Source organism: Castor canadensis, chromosome 12 (genome assembly GCF_047511655.1).
Source record: "Castor canadensis chromosome 12, mCasCan1.hap1v2, whole genome shotgun sequence".
In the NCBI taxonomy this organism is placed as follows: Eukaryota; Metazoa; Chordata; class Mammalia; order Rodentia; family Castoridae; genus Castor; species Castor canadensis.
In genome coordinates this window covers 78,191,885-78,217,262 of record NC_133397.1, presented here as the reverse complement: position 1 = coordinate 78,217,262, position 25,378 = coordinate 78,191,885, and the positions used below count along the sequence as shown (strand labels likewise).

The window sequence follows — 25,378 nt, the reverse complement described above, 5'->3', positions numbered from 1 at the left end:
GCTTTTGATGATTACTTACTAAAGTAACCTTCTTTCTTTCTTTCTTTCTTTCTCCTGTCCATTTTCAAATTAATTTAGAACGACTTTTTTAGTTCCTATAGGTGTGGGGTGGAAAGACTCCAGTTTCTCTTTGCTTCATAGTTTCTTTGAGATTAGAGCCCCTTTGACCATAGGCTTAAATTACAGTCACAAGATTCCTCCCAGAGTGAATTCCAGGCCTGTCTTTGTCCATGCATATCCTAGAAACAGAGGCTCAAATGTTTGCAGTGTTTTTCATTGGTTTCATAGTAAGTGTGGCTTCAGAACTGTGACATATTTTGGTCATTGATTAAAAAAAAGGATTCAAAGTTGTTACTTTCTTTTTTCTTTTCCCTTATTTTCTTTGCCCTTTTCCTCCCTGTACCTCCATCAGTCCACTTTTCTCTCCTGTTTGTTCCTTCCTGCTTCTGTCCTCTCCCTTCCTCTTCACTTGTTTCTTTATTTTGTTGTTAGTTTTCTAGTATGGTTTATTATTTCATCAGTATTGTTGATGTGAGGTCCTTAGCCTACCATTTCTGTAAAATCCAATCTGTTTAGACATATTTTTTATTTTAAAGTTCTATCCCTCTCCACACCTCCTTTTTAGTGTTTGTTTTTTGAGACAGATTCTCACTATATATCCCAGGGTGGCCTTGACCAGGCTTAGCTTTAGTTTCCTCCCTCAGCCTCCTAAAGCCCTTCTTTAGATTATCTAGTGGTTTGTGGTTTAGAGCTTCTAAGTTGACTGAGAGCTTCTAAGTAGACTTCTATGTGTTCTCAAGTGACACAATTATCCTTTCTGTGATGATATTTTTGGCTCTTCATTTACATCAGGTACTTTTACTCATACATTTTACTTCCTTATTTTCTGATTGCTTTGCATAGTTCCTCAGGTCCAGTTCAGCTGCTCAGAATTTATAAACGTGGCCTTTGTAGTGAGAACTGGGCTGCATCAAGCAGGCAGGGGCAGCAAGATGGTGTCACAGACCCAGGTCCTCATGTCCCTGTTGCTCTGGGTGTCTGGTGAGAAACTTAATCAGTGCTCAATTTCTTCAGAGTAGTTTCTTTGTAGAATTGAAAAATGTTTTTAAGATGCAGTGGGAAATAATGACTGTCTTCAAAATGGACTAAATATTGTGCTGTGTTACAATACCATTAGAAAATGCATTTAAATGCCACATTTCCGTGTGTATATGATAAAATCCATGTGTGTATATGTGTGTGTGATCATTGTACATTCCCAATTGCAGGTGCCTGTGGGGACATCGTGATGACCCAGTCTCCAGGCTCCCTGGCTGCATCTGAAAGAGACAGGGTCACCATGACATGCAAGTCCAGTCAGAGCATTGGTAAAAGTATAACCTGGTACCAGCAGAAACCAGGTCAGCCTCCTAGACTGCTGATCTATGCAGCCTCTAGCCGGGCATCTGGGGTCCCTGACCGCTTCAGTGGCAGTGGGTCTGGCACAGATTTCACTCTCACCATCAGCAGCTTCCAGGCTGAAGATGTGGCAGATTACTACTGTCAGCAGTATTATAGCTCTCCACCCACAGTGATTCAGTCTTAATCAAAAACCTCCTTCCTATGCCATGGGTCAGTGATCCTTGCTGTACCAGCTACTTCCTCCTCACATGTGTGGTTCAAGTTGTGGACTGATTGCCTAGCAAGTGTGAGGCTTGTAGTTCAATCCCGAGTACTGCTGAATGTGAAAAATCTACTATGTGCTAATGAAATGAATTGAAGAAGACACAAATAAATGGAAGGATATCCCATGGTTTTGGGCTGGAAGTATTAACATTGCTAAATGTTTATGCTTCTAAGAATAACATACATATTCAATACAATACCTCTCAAAATGTCAAAGATATTTTCACAGAAATGGAAAAAGTAATTATTTTAAAGGTATTTTTATTTGTATGTTAGTTGTACAGGGAGTCCCATTGTGACATTTCCATAAATGCTTGCAATGTATCTCAGTTAGGTTAACCTCCACCATCATTGTCCTTCATACCCCTCCCTCCTATTTAAAATGATTTTGATAAGTTTCAGTGTTCCATCTTCACACACTGATATAAGGTACATTGACAATATTCACCATTCTTTACTCTCTCCATTCATTCTTCCCCTACTTCTAGAAACTTCCCCCAGTAGGATCTGTTTTACATTCCTGTCCTTCATTGCTTAAGTGTATGTTCATTGTTCAAAGGGGTTTAGTCATGGTATTTTACCTGTGAATATTTGTACTTTAATTAATTTAACTCCCTCTATTATTATATTTCCTTACCTTTTTCCTCCTTTCCCCTATTGTTCAACAGCTAGAAAAAGTAATTTTAAAATTCACATGGAACCACAGAAGATTTCAAAGAGTCAAAGCAGTATTGAGAAGGAGGATCAAAGCTGAAAGCATCACACTACCAGGGTTTTCTTTACTGTGGCAAGCACCTGAGGCTAATAACTTAAAAGGGAAAGATTTGTTTGGCTTATAGTTTCAGAGGTTTCACTCCATGGTCATCTAGTTCCACTGCTTTTAGGTCTGTGGCAATGTAGAAGAATCATGGTGGAAGGGTGTGTCAGAGGAAAGCTTCTCATTTCATGGCTGCTGGGAAGCAGAGAGAGCCAGGAAGATGCCAGGGACAGTACAACTCTTCAAAGTTCCCCTCTTAGTGATGCACCTTCTCCAACCAGCCTCCCCTTTGATTTATACTACTTCCCAATAAGGCCACTAAACTAAGAATCTGCTGATGGACTAAACTATTGATTAGGTCAGAGCTCTCATGATCCAGTCACCTACCAACTGGGGACCAAGACTTCAACACATAATTCCTTTGGGGAACAATTCATACCAAAACCATGGCATCAAGTAAATATCTAGTGGTCTGACACCCAGAAATTTATCTCTACTTAGGATACATGTAGAATTTCAACAACAGGAATAGTCAATGTAAACATTGAAATAAGTGAAATCCCCCACTCTTTCTTAGAATACAATAACAATTTGAAATATTTAATGAAGCTGCACATCAAAAGGAACATGTATTATGAATCTCAAACATCAGATCTGCTTGCGATATTGTCAGCTCTCTCCTGTCCCTTAAAGATCACCTTGCCTAGAGTTCCTTCAATTGTTGTTGAACCTGACAATGAAGATAGAATGGACAGACCATGATTTTCTTCAAATCTGATATGTTGGAGCCAGACATGGTGGCACATGCCTGTCATCCTAGCTGAGTAGGCTGACCCAGGCTAGCCTAGGTAAAACCATAAACCTCCCTTTTTTTCTTTTATTCATATGTGCATACAATGTTTGGGTCATTTCTCCCCCCTTCCCCCACCCCCACCCTCTCCCCCATACCCTCCTCACTACTAGGCAGAAACTATTTTGCCCTTATCTCTGATTTTGTTGAAGAGAGAGTATAAACAATAACAGGAAGGACAAAGGGTGTTGGTAGTTGAGATAAGGATAGCTATACAGGGAGTTGACTCGCATTGATTTCCTGTGCATGTGTGTTACCTTCTAGGTTAATTCTTTTTGATCTAACCTTTTCTCTAGTTCCTGGTCCCTTTTCCTATTGGCCTCAGTTGCTTTAAGGTATCTGCTTTAGTTTCTCCACATTGAGGGCAACAAATGCTATCTAGTTTTTTGGGTGTCTTACATATTCTCATACCTCCCTTGTTTGCTCTTGCTTTATTGTGTGATCAAAGTCCAGTCCCCTTGTTTACCCTTGATCTAATGTCTGCATATGAGGGAGAACATACGATTTATGGTCTTTTGGGCCAGGCCAACCTCTCTCAGAATGATGTTCTCCAGTTCCATCCATTTACTTGCTAATGATAAGATTTCATTCTTTTTCATGGCTGCATAAAATTCCATTGTGTATAAATACCACATTTTCTTAATCCATTTGTCATTTTGGGGCATCTTGGTTGTTTCCATAACTTAGCTATTGTGAATAGTGCTGCAATAAGCATGGGTGTGCAAGTGCCTCTGGAGTAACCTGTGTCACAGTCTTTTGGGTATATCCCCAAGAGTGGTATTGCTGGATCAAATGGTAGATCAATGTTTAGATTTTTAAGAAGCCTCCAGATTTTTATCCAGAGTGGTTGTACTAGTTTGCATTCCCACCAGCAGTGTAAAAGGGTTCCTTTTTCCCCACATTCTCGCCAACACCTGTTGTTAGTGGTGTTGCTAATGATGGCTATTCTAAGAGGAGTGAGGTGGAATCTTTGGTTTTAATTTGCATTTCCTTTATTGCTAGAGATGGTGAGCATTTTTTCATGTGTTTTTTGCCATTTGAATTTCTTCTTTTGAGAAAGTTCTGTTTAGTTCACTTGCCCATTTCTTTATTGGTTCATTAATTTTGGGAGAGTTTAGTTTTTTTTAGTTCCCTATATATTCTGGTTATCTGTCCTTTGATGTGTAGCTGGCAAATATTTTCTCCCATTCTGTGGGTGGTATCTTCAGTTTAGAGACCATTTCTTTTGTTGAGCAGAAGCTTTTTAGTTTTATGAAGTTCCATTTCTCTATGCTATCTCTTAGTTGCTGAGAAAGTCCTTGCCTATATGTATTAGTTCCAAAGTATTTCCTACTCTTTCCTGTACCAACTTTAGAGGATGGGGTCTGATATTAAGGTCCTTGATCCATTTTGAATTAACATTGGTATAGGGTGATAAATACGGATGTAATTTCAGTTTTTTTGCAGACTGCTAACCAGTTTTCCCAGCAGTTTTTGTTGAAGAGGCTGTCTTTTCTTCATCGTATATTTTTAGCGCCTTTGTTAAATATAAGTTGGTTTTAGTTGTGTGGCTTCATATCCGGGACCTCTATTCTGTTCCACTAGTCTTCATGTCTGTTTTTGTGCCAGTACTATGCTGTTTTTATTTCTATTGCTTTGTAATATAGTTTGAAGTTGGGTATTGTGATACCTCCAGAGTTTTTCTTTTTACTGAGTATTGCCTTGGCTATTTGTGGCCTCTTGGGTTTGCAAATAAATTTAATGGTTGATTTTTTCATTTCTTTGATGAATGTCATTGGGATTTTGATGGGAATTGCATTAATCATGTAGATTACTTTTGGGAGTATAGACATTTTTACTATGTTGATTGTACCAATCCATGAGCATGGGAGATCTCTCCACTTTTCTATAGTCTTCCTCAATCTCTTTCTTCAGAAGTTTATAGTTTTCCTTGCAGAGGTCATTCCCATCCTTTGTTAAGTTTACACCTAGGTATTTGATTTTTTTTGAGGCTATTGTAAATGGAATTGTTTTCATATATTCTTTCTCAGTTTGTTCATTATTAGTGTATAGAAATGCTAATGATTTTTCTATGTTGGTTTTATATCCTTCTACCTTGCCAAAGCTGTTGATGGTATCTAGGAGCTTTTGAGTAGAGTTTTTTGGGTCTTTAATGTATAGGATCATATCATCTGCTAATAGGGATATTTTGACAGTTTCTTTACCTATTTGTATTCCTTTTATTCCTTCTTGCCTAATTGCTCTGGCTAGGAATTCCAGTACTATGTTGAATAGGAGTGGAGATAGTGGGCATCCTTGTCTGGTTCCTGATTTTAGAGGGAATGGTTTCAGTTTTTCTCCGTTAAGTATAATGCTGGCTGTAGGTTTGTCATATATAGCTTCTATAATGTTGAGGTACTTTCCTTCTATTCCTAGTTTTCTTAGAGCTTTTATCATGAAATGGTGTCGGATCTTATCAAAGGCTTTTTTTGCATCTATTGAGATGATCAAGTGGTTTTTGTCTTTGTTTCTGCTAATGTGGTGTATTACATTTATTGATTTTTGTATGTTTAACCACCTCTGCATTCCTGGGATGAAGCCTACTTGGTCGTGGTGAATGATCTTTTTGATGTGTTGTTGAATTCGGTTTGCCATTATTTTATTGAGTATTTTTGCATCAGTGTTCATTAAGGAGATTGGCCTATGGTTCTCCTTTTTGGAGGAGTCTTTGTCTAGTTTTGGGAAAAGTAAAATACTGGCTTTATAAAATGTGTTAGGCAGTTTTCCTTCCCTTTCTATTTTGTGGAACAGTTTAAGACAGGTTGGTATTAGTTCTTCTTTCAATGTCTGATAGAATCCAGCAGAGAATCCATCAGGTCCTAGACTTTTCTTTTTTGGGAGACTCTTGATTGCTGCTTTAGTTTCATTTTGTGTTATAGATCTATTCAGGTGATTAATGTCCTCTTGGTTCAGTTTTGGATGATTGTAAGTATCTAGAAATCTGTCCATTTCTTTTAGATTTTCAAATTTATTTGAATATAGGTTCTCAAAGTAGTCTCTGATGATTTCCTGGACTTCCATGGCGTTTATTGTTATCTCCCCTTTTGCATTCCTGATTTTACTGATGTGGGTTTTTTCTCTCCTCATTTTAGTTAGGTTTGCCAGGGGTCTATCAATCTTGTTTGTTTTTCCAAAGAACTGAATTTTTGTTTCATTAATTCTTTGTATGGGGTTTTTTATTTCTCTTTCATTGATTTCAGCACTTATTTTTATTATTTTTCTCCTATTTGTTTTGGGATTTGCTTGTTCTTGTTTTTCTAAGAGTTTGAGATGTATCATTTGGTCATGGATTTGAGATCTTTCATTATTTTTAATATATGCAATCATGGCTATAAACTTTCCTCTCATGACTGCCTTTGCTGTGTCCCATAGGTTCCAGTAGGTAGTGTTTTCATTTTCATTGACTTCCAGGAATCTTTTAATTTCCTCTTTTATTTCATCAATGACCCATTGTTCATTAAGCAATGAGTTATTCAGTTTCCAGCTGTTTGCATGTTTTTTGTCTTTATTTTTGTTGTTGAGTTCTAGTTTTATTGAATTGTGATCAGATAGAATGCATGGTATAATTTCTATTTTATTGTATTTGCTAAGGCTTGCTTTGTGCCCTAGGATATGATCTATTTTGGAGAAGGTTCCATGCGCTGCTGAGAAGAATGTATATTGTGTAGAAGTTGGATGAAATGTTCTGTAGACATCAACTAGGTCCATTTGATCTGGGGTATGTTTTAGATCTAGGATTTCTTTATTGATTTTTTTTGTTTGGATGACCTATCTATTGATGATAGTGGGGTGTTAAAGTCTCCCACAACCACTGTGTTGGAGTTAATATATGCTTTTAGGTCCTTCAGGGTATGTTTGATGAAATTGGGTGCATTGACGTTGGGTGCATATAGTTTGATAATTGTTATTGCCTTTTGGTCTATTTCCCCTTTTATTAGTATTTATTAGTATGGAATATCCTTCTTTATCTCATTTGATCAATATAGGTTTGAAGTCTACTTTGTCCAAGATAAGTATTGCTATTCCTGTCTGTTTTTGGGGGCCATTGTCTTGGTAAATCTTCTTCCAGCCTTTCATCCTAAGCCTATGCTTATTTCTATTGATGAGAAGCCTTGTCCTGTAAGCAACAAATTGTTAGATCTTCCTTTTTAAACCAGTTTTTCAAGCGGTTTGATGGGGGAATTAGGTCCATTAACATTTAGTGTTAGTATTGATTGTATGTGGTGAGTCCTGTCACTTAGTTGTCTTAGTTGTTTTAGGGTTTGATTGTGTGTAGCTAAATCAATGTTACTCTCTACTTTCTTGTCTTTCCTTCCCCTGTGGTTTGGTACTGCCTCCCATTTCATGGTTATGTTGGGTTTCTCTTTCTGTGTGCAGAATCCTTTGAAGAATCTTTTGTAGTGGTGGCTTGGTGGTAATATATTGTTTTAGGTTCTGCTTATCATGGAAGACTTTTATTGCTCCATCTATTTTGAATGACAGTTTTGCTTGGTAGAGTATCTTAGGGTTGAAGTTATTTTCATTCAGTCTCTGGAAGACCTCACCCCAAGCTCTTCTTGCTTTTAATGTTTTTGTTGAGAAGTCTGCTGTGATTTTGAAGGATTTACCTTTGTATGTTGTTTGTTTTTTCTCTCTTACAGCCTTCAATATTCTTTCTCTATACTCTGTGCTTGTTGCTTTAATGATAATATGTCATGGGGTAGTTCTATTTTGGTCAAGTCTGTTTGGTGTTCTGGAGGCTTCCTGTACCTGTGTGGGCATAGTGTTCTCTAGATTTGGGAAATTTTCTGTTATTATTTTGTTGAATATATTACACATTCCTTTTGCTCACACCTCTTCTCCTTCTTCAATGCCCATGATTCTCAGATTTAGTCTTTTGATGGAGTCAGTAAGTTCTTGCATTTTCTTTTCACAGGTCTTGAGTTGTTTAACTAATAGTTCTTCTGTTTTTCCATTGATTATTATTTCATCCTAGAGTTCTGAGATTCTGTCTTCTGCTTGTTCTACTCTGCTGGATTGGCCTTTCATTTTGTTTTGCATTTCTGTTTCATTCTTTTTTCTGAGGTTTTCAATATCCTGAGTCTTTTAGTCTTTAATATTGTCTATTTTCATCCTGAGTTCATTTATCTCTTTATTTATCATGTTCTTTGTTTCACTTTGTTGTTTATACAGTGCTCCTGTGGCTTCTTTTATTTCTTCTTGTGCTTTTTCCAATTCTCTATTTTTGTTGTCTTGGAATTTCTTGAGTGTCTCCTGTACATTTTGGTTGACCATATCCAGTATCATCTCTATAAAATTCTCATTGGTTACCTGTAGGATTTCTTCTTTTAGATTATTCTTGTGGACTTCATTGGTTTCTTTGACGTAGTTTATCTTCATTTTGTTGGAGTCTGGATCTGGGCATCTATTTTCTTCATTTCCCTCTGGTTCCTGTACTAATTTATTATTGGTGGGAAAATGGTTTCCCTCTTTTTTCTGTCTTCCCATCATTACCTTTGCTATTGTTACTGCCCTGTACTGTGTGTAATTCAGTATTGTCTAGTTTGTAATAATAACAATGGTGATATCTAGAGTGGAAGGGTGAGAGGAGAGGGAAAGCAAAGGGAAAAAAACAAAACAAATAAACACACACACACACACACACACACACACACACAAAACCAGAGCCAAAGATATAAACAGGGAGAGATAGTGTACTAACCAACAGTAAGCTAAGCAGTCATTAGAGAGACAGAAGGAGGATTAAAAAGAAAAAACCCAAGTTCAAATGCAATAAAATTTCAGTCTTAATAATTTTGGTGTTTGTCCTTCAGCCTCTAGTTTTGGTGTTGGTGCCTCAGAAGTGGTTCTGTCATTGTCTCATCAAAGGGGAAAAAACAAAAACCAAAAAACCCAGCAAACCAACCAAACAAACAAAATATATATCCCACGTTCAAATGCAATGCAGTTTCAGTTAGTCCTTTAGCATCCAGTCCTAATTCTGTCATTGTCTCATCAAAGGAAGAGAAAAAAGAAAAAGAATCTGGAGACAGCTCTGTGAATGTCTATCTGAGGCTGTGGCTCACTTGCCACCTACTGTCAGCCAGCTGCCATTGCAGGGTTTATTTATTACAGGTCTCAGGAATGAGCTATACACTCACCTAGCCCCACAGGCTTTGTTTGTTTAGAGTTCTCCTGGATGCATGTGCTTTTTTGTTTTCTCCAGTATACAGCCCTATCTGCCTGTTGCAATTGCAGTCTTTTTTTTTATTTAGAGTTCGTGTGGGGAGGTGCTGATTAAATTTAAATTTAATTTAAATTTAAATTAAATTAATTTAAATTCCAAAATATAGCAAAGAACCATGGTACTGGCATACAAACAGATGCACTAATAGACTAGAAGACAGTATCCAGAAATAATCCCATAAATTCATGGAATAATAATTTTTTGAGAAGGACATGGTAAAGACACAATGGCTAAAGGTTTGTCTTTTCAATGAATGTCTTATAAAATTGATTTACCACATGCTAAAGAATGAAATTTGATCCTTATGATACACAATATAGAAAGTATATAAAATAATGTGAGACTCGAAACCATAAAATTCCTGTAAGAAAATATAGGATGAAATTCCTGATATTGATATTGGCAGTGATGTTTTGCTTATTACACTAAAAGTTCTGGCTACAAAAGCAAAAGTACATAGATGGAATTCCATCAAACTAAAACCTACATGTACAACAGAGGACACAATCTACACAACTAAAAGTAGCACAGATTATAAGTATAAACACTGTTTATTTTTTTATTAATTCTTTTTTATTTTGTATAAATGGTCCTACATTAATCAGTGTATCTCATTGTGATAATGCCATAAATGCATATAATGTACCTTGAACAAGCTCACCCCTCTACTGTATTCCCATTTCCCTTTTCCCCTTTCCAAGAGTGTTGGTGGGCTTCATTATGCGGTCTTCATATGTATATATGCAGTATATTTCCATTCTCCTAACCTCCCAGTATTCTTCCTTTTCCCCTATAATTTATTTCTTAATCATGCTTTCATAATTCCCAAATCTGAAGGTGTTTCTGTTGTTTTTGATTCACACTCAAATTATCTTTTTGGTTTTGGGTTACAAGAGTCTCTAACTTTGTGGTCCATTGACTTTTGAAAATTATTCATGTGGTTTCTTGAGGACTGAGGGTGTTCATGACCTTCTCCAGAGAGGCTTCCACTTGGGCATCTTACCAGTAAGGAGGGCCATCTTAGACCAATGTCAAGGTTGGTGAGATATAGCCTCCTCTAGGCCACGCATTCACAGAGTGAACATATTGGCATGGTTGGTCAGAATCATTGTGTTCCAAGGGAATGTTTTTCTCCACTCCATTTCTCACTTTACATAAGAAGCCTCTCTTCAATTCTAGCAGTTGTGTGATGAATAGATTCTAGCTCCTCTCTGGTTCACAGTTCCTTTGATATTAGAGCCCTTCTGATGCCAGCCTTAAATTAGAATCCCACAGGATTTCCCACAGAGTGAATTCCATGCTGTCTTTTCCTCTACCCATGCATGACCTGGACTGGATGCAAGTGTTTGCAGTGCTCTTCAATGGCTTGTGGATAAGAGTGGTTTTGGAGGTGGGACAAATTTCTGGGATAGATGATAAAAAATTGTCCCAGACTTGTCACTTTCTTCTTTCCTTTCCTCCATTTTCTCCCTTTCTCCCTCTCCTTTTTTTGCTTTCAGGGCAGAATCTTTATTATATGTTATTTCTATTGTTTTTAATTTATACTCAAATTATCTTTGTTTTTTCCTTCCCTTTCTTTCCTCTCCCTTTTGCCCTCCCTTTGATTTCTTTCCTTTTTTGCTTCTTCACTCCTTTTGTGTTCCCTTTCCTTATTTTTCTTTCTTTCTTTCTTATATTGTCATTGCTTTATAATACCTTTTTTGTTTCACTGAGATAGTTCACCTATACTTTGTGAAAACTCAAGCAATTTAAACATATTTTTTGATTTTAAACTAAGTCTGTTTGTTAGAGAATCTAGTGGTTTGTGGTGTACACTTTCTAAGTTGACCTGAAAGCTTCAAAGCTGACTTCTATGTCATTCTTATTTTTTTATTTTTTTAAACACTTAAGAAGTTTAATTGAAAATGATAAAATACATAAACACCATATTTCTCATTTTAAAGTAAAATTGACAGTTTCTTCCAGAACTTTCCTGGTACTGCACCATACTTGTCACTATTAATCAGAGCCAAGTTTCAGATCCAAAATAACAAATGAACTTACTGGTAAACATTTTTCCCATGGTTCTAAGACCTACCCTAATTATTTTTCTAAATTTCACATTTACACCTTTCCAAGACTGTGTAGCAGTTTTTTAGCTGATTAACATTTGTGAGAACTGGATATAAGCCCAGTTTCTTCATACTAATTAGCAAAAAAAAAAAAAAAAACCCACACATATCCTACTCAAACTCATAGAAAATATTCATTTGTTCATCAAAGCTCACCTGCTTTAGGTAATTTTTTCTCTTCACACATTAGCATACTAAGCCAATGTTTGATCCATGCTGCAAAAACTGTACAAAATGAAAAGACCTGCTAATTTCCTAGGGAAACCTTAAGGCGAAAGCAAAAGACTTATGCTACGAAAGAAAAACGAAGTGCAGAGGCCTTGGGGCTGTAGACGGCTCAGATGAATAAGCTCCACAAGGATGAAGAAAATTTTGTACAAATGTGTGCAAGAAAATAAAGCCCAAAAGGACATTAAACACCCACTTTCCTGCAGAAATGATGTCAGATAATGACTCCTGAAAAAATTCTGCTTGGATTTTGATTAGCAGAATCCAGACTCTCTCCTCTGTTCATCAGTTCTATCAAAGTTATGTTGTGGGGCTCTCCTTCCTATGGTGTACACCTTTGATCAGAGACCTATCCAACAGTTCCTACTAAAGACAATCTTGGTGTTTCTTTCTTTGGAAAGCCACCATCTCTCTTTCTACCTTTATGCTGGAACTCCACGCATTCCCTTCATGTTTTTGAACTGTACTAAAACTTTTTAGCATGGAGATTTAAGGCTACAAACTTCACTAGTCGGTCCCATTAAACAATAACCTCAAGGCAGGAGTTTTCAAATGGCGTAAATAAAAAACTTGCACATTTCAACAGAATACAGTTTACATTCATCTCTAAGTCTGAGATTAAGGAACTATTAGCTAGTTTCCAACTGGTTTCAATACTGGTTTGAAGTCTGAATAATTTTATTGTGTAGACATTAAATATTTTGTTTAAATATTAAACAATAAATCTCTTCCTGACTATTTAGACAGAAATAGAGGGAGCAGGAACAACAGGCAAGAGAAGAAACAGCCCAATTAACAGACTTGTGACTTCTACACCATCTGTAACAAGGGGAAGGATTTCAGTATGGGTTCAAAACTGCCTGGAAGCTGCTTTCTAAACATTCACCTTTACTTGGCATAAACCATTTTTTCCCTACAAACGGGGAAGAAATCCAGAAAACAAAATAGAACTGGGGTAGTCTCCCTGCTGTGTGATGAAAGTATTACCTTAATCCTGATTATTCCCAAAAGATACCTGGAGCCTGGTTTAGGTACTCAAGAAGACAGATTTCCTGCTGGCAAGAAGCTGTTCACTCTTAGGCTTACTATACAAGTTTAAGCACCAAATTGGCGATTTCAGTAAATTTTGACATTGCTTGCCCATATATTCTCACTCACTCAATAAATTCAAGACTAACATTTAAAAATTCAACTTGCTAATACCAGTGCAACCTTTCCCTTTTTCAACTACAGATATTACCAGTGCTGGGTTTAGCTGACACAGCACTTTCTTAGTGTTAACGGATACTTCTCCCACACGCAGTTTGCAGATGGATTACCTCACATTTTAAACTACCACTCAAAGGTAAGTTGTAAACATCACTGAACAACCAGGCTTATCAATTATGCAAGGGAGATCAAGGAGCAACAGTAGCATAAGGCAAAGCCTTAAAGGAAAATCTTTTCTTTGGATTCTCATGGCATTTTCCAAGCCCAAGAGGTGAGCCACAGTGCTACTGGGCATTCAGATCAATACAGCTCTGCTGAATGACAACTAGTAGAGGTTTCATAGCTTGCTCAATTCTTAGCAACAGACTTAAGCTACTGCTTTCATTTCTTCTGCTCCCTCAGTCACATGTAATCACCACTATCAACAGGTCAATTCTATAGACAAGGCTGTGACCCAACTGTCAGAGGACAGTGGTATTTATTAGGAGCACCCTTCTTTCTTAGACATCTTTTCCAACTCAACAGGGTTCCCCAAGTGTAATGGCTTAGACAATGTGACAAATGACTTAAGTCATCTTTATACGTCCAGCTTCTACACTTGCCTTTAAAGAGAATAAAATCTAACATACTTTGAATAAGCCCACTAGAAAACTTTCTCCTTTGAGACAAGCTTCCTTGGCAAAAAGTTGAATTCAATAAATGGCTACCCAAAATGAGAGTCCCACCCCACATCACAGATGGAGATATTACACCCGTTTCATAAAACTTTCAAGACCCTATACTATGCAAGTAGGCTCATTACTGAACGGAGAGCCTTCTAAAACTCTACAAATTTAGTGTAGAACTGGTCTGTAGAGTTCCATCTCTTCTTCTGTGCTAGCAGCTGTCTGCAAACTGTCGTAAAGAGAAGGTTCCAACAGCAGTTCAGCTCTCTGCGGGAAGACAGTGGCAGGAGCTGCATGCTTAGTCTGGCTCTCTCCCGTGTAGTTCTTAGCACTAGAAGGCTTATCAGAAAGGAGTTCAGGGAGAGGTTTCCAGAGCACAAGTTCCATGAAAGGACGGCTCATAGACTCAATCATCTTCTTTGTGAAGACTTCATCAAATTCCCTCTTCAAACCTGTTTTCATAGTATCGGGAAGAAGACTGGGGAGATGGTTAACATTTCTGTCAGTTTCAACTTCTTAGTCTTCATCAATTATCCTGTCCTCAATCTCCTGAAGCTTCCTTCGGGCAACTTCACACTGCGGCTCTCCGGTTGTCTGATCCATTTCTTCACAAACAGCATCTAGCATGCCAGGTTCAGAAAGGCCACTAGCGCACGGGTCAGCTCCAGGACCCTCTGCATCCTGATGTGTACCGAGGATCCAGGCATTAGGACCAGCACAGAGTTCTGCTTCAGTCAGTCGTTTCTTTCTTGCTGGACAATCATCGTCCTCGGCCTCCCGCTTGTGTTTCTTTTTACAGTGAACGGAAACGTCCGCGCGCCGCGCTCCCGCCGGGGCTGCTCGGGGCGGCGCGGGGTCCCGGCTGCGGGGCCCGTTCCGTGCGGTCGGCTCCCGGCGGGAAGGCCTGGCCCGGGACCGCCGGCGGCTGCAGGAAGTCCGAGCTGCTGCTCAGGGACAGGCCGCTGTAGGGCCGGCCGAGCGCGGCCATCGCTGGCGAGACGAGAAAGCTGTGACCACGACCGCGGCGGCCCGCGTTCCCAGGCCCGGCAGCGGCGGCCACAGCGACTGCCAACAGGCGCTTGCCTCCGATGTCATTTTTAGTGGCACAACACAATCACCCTTTCTGTGATAATATTTTTGGCTCTTGATTTACATCAGGTGTTTTCACAACCCACTACTTAGGCAATTTGCTTCCTAATTTTCTGATTGCTTTGCATAGCCCCTCAGGCCCAGTTTAACTGCTCAGAAATCATAAGTTGTAGTGAGAAATGAGCTGCATCAGGCAGGCAAGGGCAGCAAGATGGTGTCACAGACCCAGGTTCTCATGTCACTGCTGTTCTACATCTCTGGTGAGAAATTAAAAATGGCACAATCTCTTCAGAATAATATTTTTGTAGAGATAAAAATTGTAACATGTACTTGGATATAATTTCTATTTCTCATATAACCCCAACAATCTAATGACATAACACCATAAAATGACATTTTAAATGGCATGTATTACATAGTCGGTGTGTGTATGTACATGTGATCACTGTCCATTTCTGATTGTAGGTACCTGTGGAGACATCCTGATGACTCAGTCCCCAGGCTTCCTGGCTGCATCAGCTGGAGAGAGTGTCACCATCAACTGCAAGTCCAGCCAGTCTTTTATTGAACTACCACAGGAAGAACTACTTGATCTGGTACAGGCAGAAACCAGGACAGCTTCCTAAACTTCTCATCTACTGGGTGTCCACCTGGGAATCTGGAGTTCCTGACCTTGTCACTGGCAATGGGGATGGGACAGATTTCACTCTCACCATCAGCAACCTCCAGGCTGAAGATATGGGAGATTACTACTGTCAGCAGGGTTATGAGGATCTTCCCACAGTGCTTCAGCTTCAAACACAAACCTCTTCTAAAGACTCATCAGCTATTTGCACATCACCCCACAAGCTGTGTGCTTGCACACTTCCCCCATCTGCCTGAAAGCTTGTATTGCCTGACTTGGTGATGGGAAGGATTTTAGTGCTCAAAATAAAATAAAGGGTCTCATTGTATCTTAAATTATTTTGAACAGAGGTATCAACAGTTAAATGCAGTGGGGGAAACTCTGTATTGGTTTTCTATTTCATCTGCACCAATTTAGCACAAACTCTGTGGCTTGAAGATGAAAAATCACTAATTTTACAGTTATGGAGGTCAGAAGTTCAACATAGGACTCAATGGGCTAAGATCAAGATGTTGGAAGGCTGCATTCCCATTTGGAGGGAATAGAAGAGACTATGTCTCTTGACTTTTCAGGTCCTAGAGTTCAATTGCATTCCTTGGTAGGTGGCCCTTTTCTTCCATCTTCAGAGCAAGTGAAGTATCAGTTTTCACCCTTCTTCTGGATGTACATTCCCTCTGAAGTCTCTTTATTTGCTTTCCAAATGTGGACATCAAAAAACATCATTCCACACTAATGTGTAGTATGAATGGATGTGATTTTGTGTTCAACAGACTATCTTCCAGTGTCTATATCTCATATTAATTTAAAGAATTCAATATTTGGGGAATGCTTTGTGTCCCATGATTAATGTGCTAACTTATTTCATTCATGGATTCATTTAAAATAGTTGATTTATCACCAACTTTGGGTCACAGAGTTACAATAAGAACAAGCATCTAACAGACCACATATTAATTGTTTAAGAACTCTGTAGCACTTCACGCTGTCTGCATATGAATTGAACTTTCGTGACTTACTTGATGGCCGGTATCTGCCGATGTGCAGAAGTGCCCATATGCATATATGTGTCAGTCATTTCCCAGGATAAAACTTGTGGTGGTTGAGCTGTGCCAACTGTGTTTGTCAGGGTTTTCTTTACTGTGGCAAGCACCTGAGGCTAATAACTTAAAGGAGGAAAGATTTGTTTGGCTCACAGTTTCAGAGGTTTCACTCCGTGGTTATCTTGTTCCATTGCTTTTAGGTCTGTGGCAAGACAGAGGCATCATGGTGGAAGAGTGTGGCAGAGGAGAGCAGCTCAGCTCATGGCTGCTGGAAAGCAGAGAGAGAAAGACAGGAAGCTGCCAGAGATGGTTCAACCCCTCAAAGATCCCCTTGTAGGAATGCACCTCCCCCAACCAATATCCCCCTGACTTCTACAACCTTCTCAAAATTCGATCAAATTATGAATCCATCAGTGGATGAATGTGGTGACTCAGTTAGAGCTCTCTTAATCCAATCAGGTCTCAGTGATTGGATTTATCCACTGTGGACCAAAACTTCAACACAGACGTCCTTTGTAAAATTCCGTATTCATACTATAACATCAAGTAAATGTCTAGTGAGATGACACCCAGAAGTTTACATATACTTAGAATGCATGCAACATTTCAATAATAGAAAGAGTCCATATTTAATTTAAACACGTGACCTTCCCCTGCACTATTCCTTAGAATACAATATGAATTTGAAATGTTTAATAAAGCTGCATATTAAAGGGAACATGCATTGGGCATCTGGAACATGTGGGGCCAGCTTAGTTTCAGGTCTGTTAGGGGCATTGTCAGCTCTCTCCTGTCCCTTACAGAGCACCTTGTCTTCAGTCCTTTCAGTGTCATGGAACCATGAAGACAGAAAGGAAAGACTTCAAAGTCAATCTTTTGGGGCCAGTCTGGGTGGCAGATGCCTGGCATCCCAGCTATGTAGGAGAGATAACAGGTACATTGTGTTCCAGGGAAGCCTCTGACCTCTTGGAGAGCTGGTGTTACAGACATGAGGCACATTTCCCACTAGGTCTTTGAAGCAGGGGGTCACTTTTTCCCAGTCTGATCTTGAACCATGATCCAATCTCTGCTCTAAAGTAGCTGGTGTTAGAGACACGGGCCACCACACCTGTATATATGTGAGTGTGTGCGTGTGTGTGTGTGTGTGTGTGTAGAACAAAATTCAGTGTTGATTTTGTGGGTATGTACACAAGTGAGGAAAATATATGTGGTAGAAAAAGGACAGTGCTTTACCACATTGCAGCTCAAGCCAGAGATTTCAGCATCATCTTGGCCATGAGCTAAGTGGGAGTTTACTTCTTATTTTTTAAAATTTAACCTTTTTGCTTTATTTTAACAGGTATCACTTTTGCATTTACATACATGGTATATACATTATTCACACCATATTCGTCTTTCTACCCTTTTCCCCACCACCTCCCCCCACCTACCAGTGCCAACGCCCCCTGCACCTGGGAAGAAACTGTTCTGCCCTCTTGTTCTCAGGTTTTGCAGAAGAAAAAACATAAAAGATAATAAGGGAAACATGGCTTTTTTCCTAGTTTGAGATTAAGATAGCTATCCAGGGGGATTCTTGTGTTGTTTCCAAAGGGGACTAGGGAGATAACTTCTATTTAGAGTTCTGTTTCTCTGGAGATATCACAGTGATATCTCTGCTAGTTTTTTATTGCTGAGGAACAAATGTCCATCAGAGGGACATATTTCAGAAATCTAGGAATTTGGATGGATGGTTTCCTTTTGACTCTCAAAGTTAAAATTGAAGAGTAGGGTGGCAGAACTTAATGTGAAGCTCAGGGTCTTCTTCCATCTCAAGTTCTGTGGCAGAATTGGTTTTTTGAAGTTGTAGGCTGAGGACCCATTTCTTTTCTGGCTGTCAGCTCGCAGGTCCTGAAGGTGTCCTCATTCCCTCAAACAGGCCTCCCTTTGTCTCCAACATCAGCATTAGAGAATCTCCCCTCACCTAATCCTTTTCATGTCCTGAATCTTTCCAAATTTCCTTTCTTTTACTATAGATCCAGATTTTTAAGTGTTCTGTTACTTGATTGGTTTTACTCAGAAAATTTCCCCTTCTTAAAGTCACTGTATTTCATTACATCTGAAAAATCACTACTAAGAAACTGAATTTTTGTTTGACTGAATACCTGGGAGAAGGTATATTGATTCCAGGTAAACACTGATGGCCTAGCAAAATTAGAATTCTGTGTATATAATATCATTATTTTTAGTTTACCAAGTAATGATTTGGTCCTGTATGGTTATTTGGAACTGCTATTGTTCACAGGCTTTAATTTTGGTTATCATTAAGTGATTTCAGAGGATGAAAGCACTACAGTTCAGCTGGCCCAGAAATTATGATGGACTCCATACTTTTTCCTTCCATGCATATCAGGCAAAACATGCACTAAAACTGTCTCAGTAAAAACATGAACTAATTCTTACTAATTCACCACATGCTCTTATTGCCTGCTCTTAGAAGAAAGATCAAATGTGCTAGCAGATCTCCAAGGTCTCCTAGCATCAGGCTTATGCCTGCCTCCAATATGGCTTCCTTCATTGACTTCAGCAGTGAAGCCAATTGTGCATTTTTACAGGGCTCTCCCTTGACCTTTACATGTCCAATATCTCCTCTCAGACATGAACTCCACTGGCTACATTTGAGCCAGAGAGTGATGAATGTCGGGGAATAGAAAGGTAAACTGTGAAGTCAGCACTGATGAGAATGTATGTACATAGAAACAGAACTCTGTGCTTCAGCAGAACACTTCTAACAATGTGATTGAGCACCTAGAACTTGGAGACATGTAAGAATGAGAGGACCAAAGAGCAGATGATATCCTGGAGAGTTACTGTGCCTGTGAGGATTCATCTAAAATGTGAAGACAGGAATGTCCTGTGGAGGAACAGACAATTGAGTTAGTGTACCAGAGAGTAGAGTTGTTATAACATGCAGAACAGGTTGTGTGCTGTACTTGCCTATAGATGGGAGTTGTTGGGTGGGAAGGTGGAGTCAAATGATGGGAAGAGCAGTAGAAATAAGTTTGGTGAACTAAGCAAATGAGCTTGCACACAAATTTTCTGTGACCTTGTACCCTATGTGTAGAATAAAAATAAGGTGACAGATGAAGCATCAGCTTCGTCATTGCTTTCATACTGAGATACTGAAATAAGTCTGTGCCAGTTATTGCACTAGAGCACTGGCTAGTAGGCAAAACATTAAAGATGCTTTGCAAGAGAAAAGGTGATGAACCATCTTCCCTGGAGTGTTTAGTGCAGGCCAGCAGAGGGCAGTAAGTGCCCACCTGTTTTTCAAAGTAACCTTCCAATTCTTCCACTTGCCCAGAGACTTGTGATCCTACAAATGAAAGTGTGTGGACCATTTAACTAATTAACCAAAAAGGAAAAATTTGTCTTCGTTTAGCTCTTTAAATTTTATATTTTAGTGGCTGGAGGAAGGGCTCAAGTGGTAGAGCACCTGCCTAGCAAACCAAAGGCCTTGATTTCAAATCCCGGTGCCAGAAAAGAAAAAAAAAAAATTAATTACATATTTTTAAACTGAAAAGGCATTTTGAGTACACTGCCTTCATTCTGAGATATCACTGTTAGGTCATTTATTACCTCGGTAGCTACTGCTTCTAGGAGTCCATTGTTATTTCTCTTCATCTGTTTGACTTCTGCTTATTGGGCTATCTACCAGTTATCAGTTTGCTTTCACCTGCTTATACTCATCGCCTCATGATCTTACCTCATGTCCCAGATTTGTTTTTCCAGTTCAGACTGCTTCTCTGAACTTCAGAATCTCACATAAACATCCACCTTAGCAGCATTGCCAGGTGGAGGTTTACAGCATCTCACAATTCTAGTGTGTTTCTCCTGAAGTCCTAATTCCCACCTGCCTTCCAAGTTTGCTTTCCCTGGGCATTTCCCTTCTCAGAAGACATTGTTTCAAATTCTCTGGTTACTCAGTCCTAAACACATGAGCAGTCGTTCTCTGACATTCTATTTCACTCACACTTTGCATCCAATATGTCAGTAATGTTTACTTGATATTCTTTTAAAATATAATGAGAATCTGACTGTCTTTCAGCCCAGCCATCAGTGTGTCAAGAACCCTGAACTGGGAGACACAGAGGACCTGGATATGATTATAAAAGTAAGTTAAAATACAACTTTTACTTTCTATTTATTTGGTAAGCTGTCTCAAAACTTCTGAATAATACAATAGGTACAAAGTGTCCCTATAATGAAACTCCTCACTTTCTCTCTTCCTATTGTACATTTTGGGATGGTGATAATCCTGGAGGATTTTCAGAATAAGAAACAACATTTCTTCTTCTTTTTTTTTTTGATGGTACTCTGTTTTGACCTCAGGGACTTTTGCCATGAGTTCTTTTTTAAAGGCCAGGTCTCAATATTCAGTCTATCCACTTCCAAGTATTTTTTGTTTAAAATAGGAACTCTTCATTAATTCACTAGCAGTTTGAGGTTTTAGAGAGTCTAAGTTAATCTTAGAACTCTAACTCCTGTGTGTTTTCTGGTCACACAATTATGCTTTCTGTGTTGATATTCTTGGTATTCTAAATCAGATACTTTTATAGTCCACTGCCTGCACAATTTGTTTTTGTATATTCTGATCGCTTTGCATAACCCCTCCAGCCCAGTCCAGCTGCTCCAATTTTATGAATGACACCTTTGCAATAAGAACAGAGCTGCATTAAGCAGGCAGGGACAACAAGATGGTGTTGCAAACCCGAGTCCTCATCACCTTGTTGCTATGGGTCTCTGGTGAGAAACTTAAATGCTACAGTTCCTTCAGAGTAATCTGTTGTTGAGCTGACAAAATGGTTTTTAAGATGCAGTAGGAAGTAATGACTATTTCCAATATGAGCCCAACCATTAGAAAGTGCATTTTAAATGACATATTCAATGTTTGTATTATAAAGTCTGTGTGTGTGTATGTATGTTTATTGTCCTCTCCTGATTGCAGGTGTCTGTGGGGACATCACGGTGACTCAGTCTCCAGCCTCCCTGGCTGCGTCTGTAGGAGAGAGAATCACCATCAATTGTAAGTCCAGCCAGAGTCTTTTATCCAGCTCAAACCAGAAGAACTACCTGGCCTGGTACCAGCAGAAACCAGGACAGCCTCCTAAACGTCTCATCTACTGGGCATCCACTCGGGCATCTGGGGTCCCTGACCGCTTCAGTGGCAGTGGGTCTGGGACAGATTTCACTCTCACCATCAGCAGCCTCCAGGCTGAAGATATGGCAGATTACTACTGTCAGCAGTATTATAGCTTTCCACCCACAGTGCTTCAGACTTAGTCAACTACCTCTTTCCTATGCTGTGGGTCAGTGATCCTTTTCAGCACCAGCTGCTTCCTCCTCACATAACGCTGATCTCACATCCGTCCTGTCTTTCTAGGAAGTTGCATTTATTGATGTAGTTCTTGGAGAGCTTACAGGGTTCAGGAGAAAATTCCTGAACTGTCTTTTATCTAGATCCCTTTGCATGGGAGGTTATTGAAGAAAAATGTAAGGCTATCCAAGAGATTGTTAGGAGTTTTTGAGTTACTGGAACTTGAATAATTCTTGTGGATATATTGCATGACTGAGCCAAGAAAATTAATCTTTACCCTTTATAGAAAGATCTATTGCTTTTCACATGTTGACAGAACAATTCCTCTTTACTAAACCTCCTTGAATCAAGAGCAATTCCATTTTGACTCCTTATTCCCCTTCTTTCCTTGTTTTTATAAGCTTTAAACACCTCCCAACTCTATCATCTCCATTATTAAACCTTTGTCCCCAATTCCAAACCTTGGATACAGAAGTTGTTATTTCCATCATGGTTCTTTATTCTACACACCCTGTTTTCCAGGTGAGCCTTTCTAGTCAGTTTCACACAAAATGCTTTCCTCCCTCCTAATCTGCTCTTTTCCCTTCATTTCTGTCATACTCTTTTTTTCAAAGGCAATCCTTGAATTCTTTAACTCAATCACTGTAGAAATATGGGACAGAATTCCCCATTAGATTTCCCCATAAGTTGTCAATTTTCTCTAATTTGAGTCTAATTTGTGATGGGTATTTCTGGTCTTATGTCTACTATCACTTGAGTTCTTTAGGTAGCTTGCAGTTAACATGGCCATGTCAGTGTAATGGGATAAACTCCAGTCATCTAGTATTATTTCTTCTCCCCATCTAAAATACTTGGGAGAATGAAATTTAGTTGCAGAGAATATCTCAGCAAAGTCAAGTATTACACTCTTTCTTAAATAGCAGTTTCTCATACCAGTGAGAAATATTTTAAAATATTGACATTAATTATATATACACAGTGGAGTTCTCCTCAGCCATAAAGAATAATGACATGTGCTTTGAAGGTAAATGGTTGCAATTGGAGGACTTTATGTTAAGTGAAATAATCCAGACACAGATGAAAGTTGCATGTTTTCTCTCATATGTGGAATATAGATCCAAAAGATATACATACATACAGAAACAAACATATACAAATTGATATGTTGAACATGTTAGTAATTGTGTTATTACTCTATGGAAGTTGGGCAAAGAGGGAAAGGAAAAGAATGATAGAGCATAAGTAATGTCATGAAACATAACATCTGTGAAGGTAGAGGATATAAGGATGTGTGTTGAAAGCTATTGAAAACTGAGGTGGGGGATGGGAGGTAAATTTGTCAGGGAAAGTAATGCAAGAGGTTGTTCTGATCAAAATAAAGTATACCCACAGCAGGGATATACAGTGAAACCCCTTTGAACATCAACTTAAATGTTAGTAATGAAAGATAGGTGTGTAAAATGGGTACAGTGTGTGTGTGTGTGTGTGTGGAGTACTAGTGAGTGGGCGAGGGTGAATGAAGGAGATTAAGATGAGGGTATATGGCTAATGTACTTCATAAATAATATGAAGTAGAACAAAGAAACCTCTTGCAATTCCTTTAAGTAGGGTGGGGAGAGGATTGAGGGGGAGAGAAGATGGGGTGATGTAACCAATGTACAATATAAGTCTAATCAGAATTGGCACTATGAATCCCCCCTATGTAACGAGTATATCCTAATAAAAATTTTACAAAAAATTGATGTTAAGAAGTCTACATAATTTGTAGACTTCAGAATGTTTACTGAGTGCTTACTATGTATCAAGTTAAAAATATCAAATTTCATTCTATTTCAAGAAAATAAGCAGTAAATGCTATTGTACTAATAAATGAATTATTAGTATGTAGTGTTAAGGGTTTACAAAATCAGTCACATTTCTGTTCAGAAATAACAATGTATATGAAAAGTAAATGAAGAAAATAATTTTACTTACAATAGTGCCAAAAAATAAAATAATGCTAGGAGCAGTGGCCAGGACTTGGAATTACAGCTCTTTGAAAGGAGGAGGTAGCATGGATCAAACTTCAAGGACAGCCTGAGCAAACAGTGAGACCACACTCATTTCAACAAATAAGCCAGGCAATAACAACACACGACTGATCTGAGCTATACATGAGGCACAGGTAGGAGCATTGTGGTCAAAGGTGGGTGTTGGTAAAAACAGTAGACACTATTGAAAATAACCTAAAAGCAAAAATGTAGTGAACTGCTTGCCTAACAAGTGCAAGGCCTTTAGTTCAATCCCCAGTACTGCCAAATAAAACAAATAAAATAAAAAACTTAGGAATCAATATAAGGGAAGAAGTGAAAAATCTACATACTGAACCTACAAAATTCTAGTGAAAGAAATTGGAAAAGACAAAAAGAAATGGAAAGATAGCCTGCAGTTTTGGATTAAGAATTAACATTGCTAAATGTTTATGCTACCCAGAACAACATACCCATTTAATTCCTCACAAACTTTCAAAGACATTTTCTCAGAAATAAAAAAAATTATTTTTAAAGTATTTTTTAGTGCATATGTTAGTTGTACGGGGGTTTAATTGTGACATTTTCATATATGCTTACAATGTACCTTAGTTAGGTTCATCCACTATATCCTTTCTCATCCCCCTCCCACAACTTAAGATGATTTTGAGAGGTTTCAATGTTCTGTCTTCATACACTATATAAGGTATATCAATCATATTCATCCTCCTTTATCCTTCATTAGCTCCTCAATTCCTGCTAGTACTTTCTCTGTAGTAGGATCTGTCTTACATCCCTGTCCTGCATTGTTTAAGTGTATGCTCGTAGTTCAAATGGGTTTTGTTATGGTATTTCATCTGTGAATATATTGTACTTTAATTAATCTAATGCCCTTTCTTAGTTTTCCTTACCCTTCCTCTCCTTCCCCTTATTATTCAACAACTGGAAAAGGTAATTCTAAAATTCACCTGGAACCACAGAAGACTTTGAAGGGTCAAAACAATATTGAAAAACAGAATCAAAACTGAAGGCATCACAATACTTGATCTAAATTACATTACAAAGATGTAGTAATCAAAATAGCATGACACTGACATACAAATAGTGCATAGACACACATTAATGGTCTACTAATTTTTGAAAATGGCACTAGGAAAATGCAATAGATAAGGGTTAAGTCTTCAACAAATTGTGCTGTGAAAAGTGAATTTCCACATCAAAAAATGATATTGGACCTGTGTGTTATGCCATACAAAATATGGAGAAAATTCTTAAGTGTGAGACCAGGAAACATAAATTTTAAAAGAAAACATAGGGAGAATTCCCTTTACATTAGTCTTGTCAATGATGTTTTGAATATCACACTAAAAGCAAAAATAAATACATGTGATTCCAGCAAACAAAAATATTATGCACAGCACTGGCAATAATCAACACAATTAAGAAACAACCTAAAGTTCGGGAGAAAATAATTGCAAGTCATATATGTCATAAATGGTTAATATCCAAAAA

At 38.5% G+C, this 25,378-nt stretch overlaps 2 pseudogenes and 2 gene segments (V, D, J or C); 3 read left to right on the top strand and 1 right to left on the bottom strand.

The window, feature by feature from the left end:
* The first annotated feature begins 886 nt into the window (after positions 1–886).
* Positions 887–1,600, top strand: LOC109675675 (immunoglobulin kappa variable 4-1-like). The segment is given in 2 exon segments: positions 887–1,041; positions 1,269–1,600. Coding segments are annotated over 2 exon segments (366 nt in total).
* A 10,153-nt stretch (positions 1,601–11,753) lies between these two features.
* On the bottom strand, positions 11,754–14,738 carry LOC109675674 (coiled-coil domain-containing protein 117 pseudogene; annotated as a pseudogene).
* Positions 14,739–15,050: 312 nt separating this feature from the next.
* On the top strand, positions 15,051–15,774 carry LOC109675673 (immunoglobulin kappa variable 4-1-like; annotated as a pseudogene).
* Positions 15,775–21,149: 5,375 nt separating this feature from the next.
* Positions 21,150–21,859, top strand: LOC109675672 (immunoglobulin kappa variable 4-1-like). The segment is given in 2 exon segments: positions 21,150–21,286; positions 21,489–21,859. Coding segments are annotated over 2 exon segments (384 nt in total).
* The last annotated feature ends 3,519 nt before the right edge of the window (positions 21,860–25,378 follow it).